This window comes from Apodemus sylvaticus, chromosome 21 (assembly GCF_947179515.1).
Source record: "Apodemus sylvaticus chromosome 21, mApoSyl1.1, whole genome shotgun sequence".
Lineage (NCBI taxonomy): Eukaryota > Metazoa > Chordata > Mammalia > Rodentia > Muridae > Apodemus > Apodemus sylvaticus.
Window position 1 is genome coordinate 46,262,045 of NC_067492.1, and position 13,381 is coordinate 46,275,425.

A 13,381-nucleotide genomic window follows, 5' to 3' on the forward strand; every position below is an offset into this window, starting at 1 on the left:
TCAAAAAACAAAACAAAACAAAACAAAAAACCCACAAGCAGAAACCAAGTTGCAGGGCTGTTACCCAACAACAAGGACTTTTTGGAGGTGGGTTTGGGATACAGGCAACTTTAAGATATTTGTTCATGTGCTGTGGCTGCTCCTCTCTCTCTCTCTCTCTCTCTCTCTCTCTCTCTCTCTCTGTGCGCGTGTGCGTGTGTGTACACACCTGTGCTGGGCCCACCTGTGGACGTCAGAGGTCAGAGGTCAATCAAAGGTGTCTTTTGAGACAGTTCTGTAGCTTGCTAGGCGATCTGGCTAATGAAGCCCTGGGAATCCTCCCCAGTGCTGAGACTACAGGCATGTACCACCATACATGTCTTTTTCATGGGTGCGGGATCTGAATTCACGCTTGTGTGGCAAACACTGCACTGACTGACCCACCTCTGCAGTCCGGATGAGCTTTGTTTTAACCCTTTCTAGTGCTTACAGAAGGCCGTTCTGTGTCAGGCCTTATGGGTATTCCCAGAGGAAAGGCCTAAGGCAAGGGCTGAGTGCAAACGGTGATCTGGGAGGCTCCTGCCCATCCACCCATCCACCCACCCACCCATCCACCCACCCACCCACCCACGGACTGAATCCTGCAGTACTGCGTTTGACCTGCAGGGGGCTCTGCTGAGGGAGCCGCCCCTTCTAATCGCAGCCAGGTGACACAGGGGCAGACTTCAGTCTAGGTTTTTCTGGTGCACGAAGGCCCTCAGGTATCTCAGTAAGCCAAGGGAGGGACTCACATCCTGGGAGGCCCTCCAAGGGGCCGGAAGGACCTGGCGACCACGCGCTCAAGGCACTTTTAAGAAGTCGGCTAACACAACAACTCCACCTACAGTTTGAGTGAGGACCTCAGGCTGGGGGCTGGGTCATCAGCTTGTGCTACAAAGGGAGGTGGTGTAACCTCTAAGAGATGGGGCCTACTGAAAGGAAATGCGGTCACAGACACTGCGGCCTCCATGAATGGGGGGTCGTTAGGGACCCCCCATGCCAGGACAGTTGGCTGAGGTGTCTATGAGATCAGAGCAGACCTGGCTGCCAGGTTCTCAGCAGCCCTTGGGCTTTACAGGACGCTTCTGGCTAATGTACCTGCAACTTCTCCAGCTCAGGGGCGAGGCTGCCCTTCCCTGTACCCAGCCATTTGGGTTTCCTGCCCTCTTTTTCTCCGTCTACTCTCTTGGCCTGGCGGCCCCTCTTGCTTAGTAGCTTCTCTTGCTCTCTCTCCCCGACTCTCCTCACTCGGTCCAGCTCAGTCTCCTCACACGGTCCAGCCCAGTCTCCTCACACAGTCCCACACGGTCCAGCTCAGTCTCCTCACACGGTCCAGCTCAGTCTCCTCACACAGTCCCACATGGTCCAGCTCAGTCTCCTCACATGGTCCAGCTCAATCTCCTCACACGGTCCAGTTCATTCTCCTCACATGGTCCAGCTCAGTCTCCTCACATGGTCCAGCTCAGTTTCCTCACATGGTCCCACATGGTCCAGCTCAGTCTCCTCACATGGTCCCACATGGTCCAGCTCAGTCTCCTCACACGGTCCAGCTCAGTCTCCTCACACGGTCCAGCTCAGTCTCCTCATACAGTCCCACATGGTCCAGCTCAGTCTGGCCATGTTCGCTCCACTCTCCCAGGTGTCTCTGCCTCTGGCTCTGTTCTCCCTTTTATTTACAATAAACTTTCTCCTCCACCACATGTAGGAGAAGTAATGTCCTTTCCTTTCCTTTCCTTTCCTTTCCTTTCCTTTCCTTTCCTTTCCTTTCCTTCCATCCTTCCTTCCTTCCTTCCTTCCTTCCTTCCTTCCTTCCTTCCTTCCTTCATTTAGGGGTTGGGGGTTGTGTTGTGTACCAAAAGGTTGGTTGTATACCCTTTCCCTCCCCCATCACTGCTGCTGGGTTTTTGCTTGTTTTCTTTTCTTTTTCTTTTTGGTTTTTTGAGACAGAGTTTCTCTGTGTAGCCCTGGCTATCCTGGAACTCACTCTGTAGACCAGGCTGGTTTCAAACTCACAGGGATCCACCTGCTCTGCCTTCACAGAGCTGGGATTCAGAATAGTTTTTTTTTTTAAGGGGGACAGGGTCTCATAGAGCCCAGGCTAGCCTTGAACTCCTGATTCTACTGTCTCAGCCTCTCAAGACTGGAATTTCCAGTGTGCATCTCAAAGCTTGGCTAACCATCAGCATTCTGAAACAACCATCAGGACAGCCATCCTGATGCTTGTTGTCACAGCAACACAAGCTAAGTCCAAGGTGTCGTCGGTGAGCCTTCTAAAATCCTATAAAATAGCTAATTTTTCTTTCTCTTCCTCCTTCCTGAGGCGTTGTCTTGCTATCTAGCCAGGCTCATGATGGGAACCAAGCTGGTCTTGACCTTGTAATCCTCCTGCTTCAGCGTTCAAGGTGTTGAGGGGTGCATGCTACCAGGCCTGGTTTGAAAACACCTAGTACTTCTTCTGTGTCAAATGGACGGGATCAGACCTGGCATGAATTTGGTAGAGGCTGTGCCAGAGACCTACAGGATGGCGGCTAGGTAGCATGTGTAATCGGGAGGAGCTAGGTTCTCATGGGAGGAGGCGGGCCACTGGGGCAAGCCAGCTCTTCCCCCTTACTCTTGGCTTCCCAGCTGCCAGAACTGGGTGTCCTACTTTGTCACATGCTCCCCTGTGGCCAGTGGCCTCCCTACAGGCCCAAAGGCTGACATGTTACGGGCTGAAACCTCTGAAACTTTGAACCGAAGATAAGCCTTCCCAGCTTACTACGTTGGATATCCTAGGTCTTTTGCCACAGCAGTGGGAACCCGGCTAACTCATCAGGATGAAAGAAAGTGCTTCCAGTCAGTCCAGTCTGCAGCTGGTGGGAAATATGGGTGTTCCGACCTCACAGCCCCTCAACCTACCCACAATTCCCTTAGGTTAAGACTATGTCACCAGTCTAGACAAATTAAAATTAGTAGACCATGATACACTTTTGAAAAAAAAAAAAGAAATGGATTTGGATGGAAGAGACAGTTTCAGCATGCATGTCACAGTCACGCATGACAGTATAAGCCTGTCCTCCCAGCACTTGGGAGGCCGACCCTTAGAGAATGCAAGTTCAAAGCCAGCACTAGGCAGGGTAAAGTCGAGGCAAGGCCAGACTCCCTTCTTCTTTTTTTCATGTGTGTATGTGTGCATGTTTCTGAGGATAGATATGTATATATTCGTGTGTGTGTGTGTGTGTGTGTGTGTATGTAGGTGTGTGTGTGTATGTGTGCATGTGTGTATGTGTGTCTGTATGTGTGTGTGTATGTGTGCGTGTATGTGTGTGTATGTATGTGTGTGTATATGTGTGCGTGTGTGTATGTGTGTGTATGTGTGTGTGTATGTGTGTGTATGTGTGTGTATGTGTGTGTGTATGTGTGTGTATGTGTGTATGTATGTGTGTGTATGTAGGTGTGTGTGTGTATGTGTGCGTGTGTGTATGTGTGTGTGTATGTGTGCGTGTATGTGTGTGTATGTATGTGTGTGTGTATATGTGTGCGTGTGTGTATGTGCGTGTGTGTGTATGTGTGTGTATGTGTGTGTGTGTGTGTAGGCCAGAGGATGAATTCAAACATCATGCTCAGAAATGATGTCTGTCACCTTTGAGAGGAGGTCCCTCCCCCTGGCCTGTCAGTCAGGCTTCTGTCAGGCTCGGGAGCCACAGGGCCCTCCTTCCTCCCCTTCCCCAGTGCTAGGCCCACAGTGCATGCCAGGATGGATACCCAGCTTTGTATAAGGGATCTGGGGGCTGAATCCTCGTGCTGAGGAGATAAGCTGTCGCTCGGTAACAGTAATGTAGGAAGCTCTGTCTCAGGATGAGGAGCAGGGCATGAAGCTGGCTCAGCAGTCAGCACTGGCGGCTCTTCTCGAGAACCCGGGTTCAGGTCCCAGTTCCCACACGGAAGCTCACGCCTGTCTGTAACTCTACTCTAGGGATTTGATGACTTCTTCTGTCCTCCAAGGGCACCAAGCACATGTGTGGAACAGACATACATGCAAGCAAAACACTCATACACATAAATAAAATTAACTAAGAATCAAGATGAGAAGAAAGAAGAGTGGTTTGAGTACAGAGGCAGAGGTGCCCCAAGGCTGGACCTCCGCCCCTGACACTGTCATGACATCTGCTGGGCTGTGGTCACAACTGTCTTCTTCCTTTCCTCCCTTCTTCCTTTCTGTCTTTACTTCTGACAAGTATTATTACTCTGCCCCAGGCTAGCCTTGAATTCCAGAGCCTCCTGCCTCAGCCTCCCAAACGCTGGAGAGACAGGCTGTGAATACTAGGGATGTGTCCTCTGTGGTCGTGGTTTCCTGACATCAGTGACCAGCTCATCTGGAGGACAGCCGAATCCACACCCCATTCGCCCATGGTAAATCTGGATTGGGCCTCCCTGGTACTCCTAGGTCAGCACGAGGCTGTGCAGGTCGGGTGTAGACTTGCTGGCGACCGGGCACTGGGGCCCAGAGCACACCCCTCCCACATCCTGGGCTCCCTGTGCTCCCGCCCGTCACCCACTACCCTCAGGCCCTACGTACCAGAATCCCAAAAGCCATGACTTTGAGCACACATTCGAGAGAGAAGAGGGAGGTGAAGACAATGTTGAACACTCGAAGGGCGTTCTCGTAGGCCACCGAGGCTCCGTAGAACTAGAAGGGTGAGGACAGGCAGAGGTCAGTGGCCTGGCGACCCAAGAGCCCAGACAGGGCGACAGCGCAGCAAAGGCCTGGGCCACGAGGCAGGGTCTCCCTCGAGCACTGGCTGGCCTCAGAATCACGCGAGCCTCCCAGCTCAGCCTCCCCAAGTGCTGCAATTGCACAATAAGCCACGAGCCACAGCTCCAGCCTTTACTTGCCGCCATCTTTAACCCGGAGTATGCGGAGCAATTCATGAATTAACTAACTTACTATAAAGTATCTTAACGATAACGCAGCCGAGCTTTCTTGTCAATTAAAAGTTTATGTATATATACTTACTTTTGTGTATATGTGTGTCTATGGGCATAGATGTTTATGTGTATGTGTTATGGGTGTATCTGTATCATATGTGTGCACGCCTGTTGAGGCCAGAGAACATACAGGTCCTCTAGAGTGGGGATGCAGGCAGTCACAAGCACCCTTACGTAGGTACCGGGAATTAGACTCAGGTCCTCTGGAAGACAGTTAGGTCTCCCAACCACTGAGCTATCTCTTGCGCCCTCCTCATTTTTATTTGTTGTTTGGTGCTAGTAATGCAGTCCAGGGCCGAATGCATGCCAAGCAAGTGCTCTACCACCGAGCCACACCCTTCCTCAGACTTTTCTTTTCTTTCTTTTCTTTCTTCCTTTCCTTTCTCTTTCTTTCTCTTTCTTTCTCTTTTTCTTCCTTCCTTCCTTCCTTCCTTCCTTCCTTCCTTCCTTCCTTCTTTCTTTCTTTCTTTCTTTCTTTCTTTCTTTCTTTCTTTCTTTCTTTCTTTCTTTCTTTCTTTCTTTCTTTCTTTCTTTCTTTCGAGACAGGGTTTCTCTGTATAGCTCTGGCTGTCCTGGAACTCACTCTGTAGACCAGGTTAGCCTCGAACTCAGAAATCCCCCTGCCTCTGCCTCCCAGAGTACTGGGATTAAAGGCATGCACTACCACCGCCCAGCTCAGACTTCATTTTCAAAATTTTAATTGCATAGTATTTAGCTATTATGTGTGTGTGAACACATGCACACATGTGGAGGTCAGAGGTCAACTTGCAGGAGTTGGTTCTCTCCTTCCAATATGGGGGTCCCTGGAATTGGGGGTCACCAGGCTTGGTGCAAGTATCTTTATTACTGAGCCATCGTGCCAGCTCTTTATATATTTCTATTTTTGAGACAGGTTTTTATTACGTTGTCCATGCTGACTGTGTATCTGTGACCCTCCAGGTAGCTGGGATGACAGCTGGGTGCTACCATGCTGGCGAGTCTCCTGACTGGCACCCTTACTGTTTTTGGTAATCTCCAGGGCTCTACTAGTCACACAACACACAGGCATTTTAAAAAGAGAGAGGACATCCTGGGAGTGTATAGTGACAACCTAGAACCCCTCAGTGAGGGCTGGGGGCATGGCTCAGAGGTGGGGCTCTTGCCTAGAACCCCTCAGTGAGGGCTGGGGGCGTGGCTCAGAGGTGGGGCTCTTGCCTAGAATCCCTCAGTGAGGGCTTGGGGTGTGGATCAGAATTAATGCCCCTGCCTTGGACCACCAGTGTGGGGGGTGGGTAAGGCTAGGACCCTTGAAGCTCTGGAGTGCCCCTCTCTGATCTGTTCCCATGTTCCACCCAGCCGCCTTCAAGGAGTCTACGCCTCTCCACGAGGCCCCTGCTGAGCTCTAAAAAGACAGGCCGCAGACTGGTGGGACCACGGAGTGTGCGACCATGAGAGGCAGAGGCGCGTGGGGGGATACCAGAGAACTGCAGAGCATTCGGCATGAGTAGCTGGATGAGGAGGAAGGAAGGGTCTGTGCAGGCTAAGGCCGGAACGGTGAAGGCTCAGTGGCAGAGTGTGGTCCGCTGGATGCCGTGGTGCACGGGTCTTACATCAGGAGGGGCGGGGCTCACCTTCATCATCAGCACGATGGTGTTGAGAGCGATCATAGCCATGATGGTGTACTCAAAGGGTGGGGACACCACGAACTGCCACATTCGATACTGGAAACTCTGCTTGTTCTGGGGCATGTGCCTGGTCAGCGGCTTGGCACTGATGGCGAAGTCTATGCAGGCCCTCTGTGGGAGATACCAGCGCGTGAGAGGGGCCGACAGGGAGAGGCCGGGGGCTCGGAGCCTCCTGGTGCAGCCTCCAGGTCCCTTGTGCTGAGCCCAGCTGGGATCCCTGCCGTCCCCGAGAGTCCCTCCTAAAACCTGACAGTTCTATTGTCTATTCTAACTTGGGAAGTCACCACACCATCTCTCCTGGAATCTCCCTTGCAAGCAGTGATCTACAGTGCCAGCTTGCAGATGTGGAAAACCAGCTCAGAGGGGCTGGGCTTGAGGCACAGCTGAGGAAAGCAGGCTGTAAAACACAGCACGTGCTCTTTAGAGCCGACAGCTCCTTCTTTACAGTTTCTCTCCTTCCCTCCCTCCTCCCCCCCTCACCCCCATCTCCCTCCCCCCAGCCCTCCCAGGCCTATGGTGCTAGGGCCAGAAGCCCAGGGCTTTCAGGACTCTAGGCATGGAGTCTACTGCTGGGTGACATTCCTAGCAGCTGCCTCGCCTTTGAGACAGGACCCCGCTCTGTAGCCCAGGCTGGCTTCAAAATAGTGATCCTCTTGCTTCGCCTTCTGAGTACTGGGCCGACAGGTCTGTCACTGTGGCCAGGCCCGATAAACTATTCTTTCTTTTTGAGTCCCTTGCTTCTCCTAGCCTGGGAGGCTCTGGGACATAGTGCTGCGGAAGCAGAAGAACTGAGCTGAAGACCCACAAAAGCTGCACGGCCTGAAGTCGTAAGGGTCTGACTTACAAAGAGCCACGAGGGATTGGTTATAACCAGTTGAGGTCTCCATGGCTATCAGGCAGTGCCTGACACTTTGTTCAGTGGGGCCATAACCTGTACAAAGCTCAGCACCAGGGCTGGCCTTCCTCTGGTGAGTTGTTGGCCAGGAGTTCGCTGAGGCCCCACAAACCATAAAGACATTGTTTCTGCTCGTGGTTGCGTGTTAGAAACAGTCAGGCCCCGTTGCTGAAGACACTGCATGCTGTGGTCACGGGGAGACAAACATGGGGGTGACTAGAGGTTCATCACTAATGGTCCTGCTCAGCTCTGGACCCCATGTGCTATATATACAGTGGGTCAGGCAAGATGCGCCCCAGTGGTACAATAATGACACAACTGTTATTGGTGCAACCAACTGCTCTCTGGTTGGACTTGAGGCCTGCTTTGCAGGAAAGAACCCCCTCTGCTACTGCAAGTTAGGGCAAACTATACAGCTGGCTACAAGCCCCAGTAGAACTGTTGTCTATTTGGGTTGTGAGGGGCTCTTCCTCCTTCTCCTCCTTTTCCTCCTCATCCTCCTCCTCGTCCTCCTCCTGTTTTTTCAAGATAGGGTTTCTCTGTGTAGTCCTGGCTGTCTTGGAACTTGCTCTGTAGACCAGATTGCCCTTGAAGTCAGATTGCCTCTGCCTCCTGAGTGCTGGATTTAAAGGAATGCACCACCATTGCCAGGCCGACACTTCTTTTTTGTTTTGTACTGAGTGGTGGTGGTTATTGCAGAGATTCAAACTTGGTCAAATTCCAGAGAACAAGCGGCTGTTAGTGGCAAAGTGTTTCAATGTTCAGCTTTAAATGGAGGGAAGCAGACATGCATCAGTATCACCACATCCGAGTCGGGCGGTGGTGGCGCACGCCTTTATTCCCAACACTCTGGGAGGCAGAGGTAGGTGGACTTCTGAGTTCGAGGCCAGCTTGGTCTACAGAGCGAGTTCCAGGACAGCCACAAAAAACAAAACAAACAAACAAACAAAAAATATATATCACCAGATCCAAGGCTCTGACAACACTGGTAAAGAGGAGGCAGAAAAGAAAAGTAAGAGCTAGAGGAAGGTGTGTAGTTATGCGTAGCTCTTTTCTATAAGAACTCACTCCCTCCTTAAGCAAAGAGGAAGGCTCACAAGGCCCAGGAATCTCGGGAAACTCACATGACTCAGGAAGTTCAGGAAACTGACAAGACTCAGGGAGCTCAGGAAACTCACATGACTAAGGAAGCTCACAAAGTCATATTCAGTATTCAATATTATATATGTAATAAGGAATTGCTGGAGAAGAGACTTTTCCATGTAAATTGTGGAGGGCGTTCCAAGAAGGGATATAACTATCATAAGTCATCACCCATATTTCTGTAAATGACAGTACTAAACTCATTGGTTCATACAGTTAGACCTGGGTGGAATTGTTTCTTGTTTTGTCTTTGGTGCACTGGGGTAAACAGATATCTGTTTATATGTCCTTAGAGAAAATCATATAGTCCCTCTGGGAGGAAGCAAGGGCTAGATCATTGGCATACTATCCTTTGCTCTGAAGTATCTAGGAAGAAGGTTGTGTGCAAGCTAGGCCAGTAAGAATAAAGAAAGCAAGGACAGAACCACTGAACTGGACATGGAGCATGAGCAGGAAATCAGTGCCTTTGTGGGAACGTGGGGCTGCTTGTTTTTGCAGCACAACATGATTCTGACTGACTGATACATCCTCCCGCTATCTGATGTGTGCATTTTTTTTTCTCCCTGGAAATCCAAATGTACCCTGCTTGGGAACATTCACTGTTGTTCTGTTCCCATTTCCCCCCACAATTTGGTATTGTTATGTCTCAAACCTGAGACAAGTGGCTATCTGTGGTGTCCACTAACATACCAAAGTAGACCTGACCTTGAGGCTCTCCCAGCATTCCTCAGTCCCTACCTATTACAAAGTATGGCAGGCTTACCATAGACTTTTACTTACCCTAAACTTCTTCAGCCCGAGGGCTGCCCTTCCCCATCTGCCTTTCCCTATACGATCCAGCCATTTTGGTTACCCAGCCTTCTGGTCTACCCTTTACCCTCTTAGCCAGGTTTCTTGACCCAGGCTTGGCAGCTTCTTTCCTCCCCCCTCCCTTGTCTCCTCACATGGCTTGGGGTCGTGTTCACTCTGAACCCTCCCAGATGTCCTGTCTCTGGCCTTATGTGCTCCCTTTTCTCTTTCCTCATACCTACAGGTAGTCATGCATCTCCTTTTTTTATTGCTTTTTTTCATTCAAGATTCTCGTACGCACCCACGCTTGTGCACATGTGTGAATGTGGGCTGTGTACCAGTTTTTAAACAAGAGGACACAACTGGGCAGTGGTACCTCATTTTTCTCCAGGCTGTACTCTTCCATCATCTTGTCTCCCTGCTCTTGAAAGGTGATGATGATCAAGGCCACAAAGATATTGACAAAGAAGAAGGGAAACACTACAAAGTACACCACGTAGAAGATGGACATCTCCATGCGGTACCCGGGGCTGGGGCCCTGGTTCTCAAAAGTGGCATCCACTGAGTGCTTCAGGACCCTGTGAAGTGTGGGAAGGAGACAGGAGCAACAGGGGGATGGGCAGGGCAGAGGCACAGGAGCCAGGGAACAAGAGATGGAGAAGAAATAAATCCAGTCAGTGACTCTGACAAGCATGGAGTTGACTGTGTGCCTGAGAATGCTGAACTTTGCACATTTTTTCCCCAGCAGCCCTTGGGAAGGTCATTTCTGGCTCCACTTTGCACACAAGGAAACTGACATTCAGCAGTGTGGAGAGACTCAAAAAGAAATGGTCATGTTGGCATGCAAAGCTAGGTTTGTGGTGACAGATGAAGTAGGGCATCTTGGAAGCAGGCATCGGTCCGTGTGGGGTATTTAAGCACAAATGGCGGCGGGTGTGAAGGAGGTGCAGGAGCAATGCGCATGGAAGTGTGGTCACAACTCTACACACTCAGGATGTGCCCTGATCAAACGTGCTCTTGGTGCGGCTCAGCGCCTTGAATGTGTGAGGCCCCGGGTTCCCGGTGCTACGAAATAAAAATAAAGTTTTGTGTCCAATGAATGTAGAGTTCATGATGGTCTTTTGCTTTGTAAATAGTCTCTATCAGAGAAAAAGTTTGGTGTCTAAGCAGCGTCTGGGTATAGCAGATGTGAGAGCACATCTGAGAGCAGGTTCCCACAGAGGCCAGTAAAGGCTGTAGGATCCCCTGAAGCTGGAGTTACCGGTGGCTGTGAGGCCCCCGACTTGGGGGCTGGGAACTGTTCAGGTCTTCTATTAGAACCGCTAGTAAGTGGGCCCCAACATCATTTACATTTGTGTACTTCTGTGTGCATGCCTTCCCTGTGTGTGTGTGTGTGTGTGCGCGTGTGTGTGTATGCGCATGTGTGTGTGTGTGTGTGTAGGTCAGAGGACAACTTCTGAGAGTTGGCTCTTTCCTTCTGTGTGTGCCCTGTTACCTCCTGCTGAGTTATCTCACGGACTCTGCCTTAATTTTGAAAATAGGGTCTCTCACTGAACCTGGAGCTGGCTGATTTAGCCAAGCTGGCCAGCCTTGGAGCTCCTGGGCCTTCCTGTTTCTGCCCTGTGGTGTTGGGCTCAGAGGAGTACGCCTCACGTCTGGCTGCTCTGTGGGTGCTAGAACTCAAACTCAGGCATGCTGTCAATGAACCCATCCCTCCAGCCCTGAGACTAATTTTTTTTTAAAGATTTATTTATTTATTATAGGTACACTGTAGCTGTCTTCAGACACTCCAGAAGAGGACATCAGATCTCATTACGGACGGTTGTGAGCCACCATGTGGTTGATGGGATTTGAACTCAGGACTTTCAGAAGAGCAGTCAGTGCTCTTAACCACTGAGCCATCTCTCCAGCCCTGAGACTACTTTTTAAAATTTTTATTTATTTATTTTTTAAAAAAGATTTATTTATTTTATGTATATTAGACAATGTAGCTGTCTTCAGACACACCAGAAGAGGGCATCAGCTCCCAATACAGATTGTTGTAAGCTACCATGTGGTTGCTGGGGATTGAACTCAGGACCTTTGGAAAAACAGTCAATGCTCTTAACTACTGAGCCATTTCTCCAGCCCTTTAACTTTATTTATTTATTTATTTATTTTTCGAGACAAGGTTTGTCTGTATAGCCCTGGCTGTCCTGGAACTCACTCTGTAGACCAGGCTGGCCTCGAACTCAGAAATCCACCTGCCTCTGCCTCCCAAGTGCTGGGATTAAAGGCGTGTGCCACCACCGCCTGGCTTAACTTTATTTTTAAAAAAGAATTTTAAGTTCTGTGTATGCGCGAGGATATACACACGCCTGCAGTGCCCTCGCTTTAGAGGCATCAGATCCCTAGAGGTGTGTGCAGGTGGTTGCAAGTCTCACCTGAGGGCTGGGAAGTCTTCTGGGTAAGCATAATCCTGTTCAGAGACACCCCTCAGCCCTGTTGTTCTGAGTCTCACTGTGTAGCCCTGGACAACCTGGGGCTTGCTGTGGCCTCTGGGGATTCTGGGTTAAAGGCGTGGTCTGCATGCCCAGAAAGGCTGTGCTCACATTTGTGCTGCTGGGGGGGAGGGACCTAGGCTTCCCGACAGTTAGGCTGGAGTTCAGATTAAGCCAGCCCTGTGGCGCCATCCCTGAACTGTGAGACCACACCATGGTAACAACCTTGGGCATGGGGCCAGGCTTTGACACCCCTGTTCTCCTGCACTCCTGCTCTGCCCCCTGCACTCCTGCTCCGCCCCCTGCACTCCTGCTCCGCCCCCTGCACTCCCGCTCCGCCCCCTGCACTCCCGCTCCGCCCCCTGCACTCCCACTCCGCCCCCTGCGCTCTGCCCCCTGCACTCCTGCTCCGCCCCCTGCACTCCTGCTCCGCCCCCTGCGCTCTGCCCCCTGCACTCCTGCTCCGCCCCCTGCACTCCTGCTCCGCCCCCTGCACTCCCGCTCCTCCCCCTGCACTCCCGCTCCGCCCCCTGCTCCCGGGGTGCCCGCCCTCACTACTCACTGTGGCCAGCCCTCTCCTGTGGACACCGTGAAGAGTGTGAGCAGAGCCCAGAGCACGTTGTCGTAGTGGAACTCGTACTTCTTCCACTCTCGGTCCCGTGCCTTTACTTCGTTCTTCTCATACAGGAGGTACTTGCCTCTGTCACAGAGAGCTGGTTAGTCAGCAGGGTGCCACCACCTCCCTAAGTTCGTGTGTGCCACCTCCCTAAAGTCGTGTGTGCCGCCCGCCCGCCCCCCGAGGCAGGTGCACAGCACTGTCCCTGCACAGCGGGAGCCGAGACCCTGTCTTGAGTGTGGGTGTGGGTGACACAGACAGGATAGAGAGGCGAACACAGGGACACCCTATTTCAGAGTCCTTAACCTCCTTTCAGAACAGGAAGTAGTGAGTTCAAATACCACCCAAGACTCTAAGATCCTTTTGGTAGGGCAGGGTCTCCTGAAGTGGCCCAGGTTGATGGAGAAACTCTGGCTCTTCTTGCCTCGGAGTCCCAAGCAGTGGGTGACAGGTCTGTGCCTGGGAAGCATCTGAACAGGGCTGCTCAGATACAACTCAAGGAGGGATTATGGATTTGTGGTAAAAACCCCCTCGACAAAGTTGCTGGGAGATTAGAACAGCTTAACCAGGTCTGAAACTTTCTCATTTGCCCTTCTTTTATGAGACAGGGTTTCCCTGTGAGGCAGTCTGGACTGGAGCTGTCTTGCCATCTCAGCCTCCTGTGCCTCACATCACCTGGTCTTAGACTTTTTGTTTTTGCTTTTTTTTTGGATTTTTTTTTTTCTTCAAGATAGGGTTTCTCTGTGTAGCCCTGGCTGTCCTGGAACTCACTCTGTAGATCAGGCCGGCCTCGAACTCAGCAATCCAC

General features: G+C 51.2%; 1 protein-coding gene across 4 annotated transcripts in view; it reads right to left on the reverse strand.

The window, feature by feature from the left end:
* Cacna1a (calcium voltage-gated channel subunit alpha1 A) overlaps positions 1 to 13,381 on the reverse strand; it is a 231,115-nt gene that overhangs the window by 49,105 nt on the left and 168,629 nt on the right. For all 4 annotated transcript variants that reach the window (XM_052166367.1, XM_052166368.1, XM_052166366.1 and 1 more), the window contains exons 27-30: positions 12,520 to 12,657; positions 9,854 to 10,055; positions 6,597 to 6,761; positions 4,577 to 4,687 (exon numbers count right to left, since the gene is read on the reverse strand). In XM_052166367.1, the coding sequence (XP_052022327.1) occupies positions 4,577 to 4,687; positions 6,597 to 6,761; positions 9,854 to 10,055; positions 12,520 to 12,657 (616 nt within the window). The remainder of the gene's footprint in view (positions 1 to 4,576; positions 4,688 to 6,596; positions 6,762 to 9,853; positions 10,056 to 12,519; positions 12,658 to 13,381) is intronic.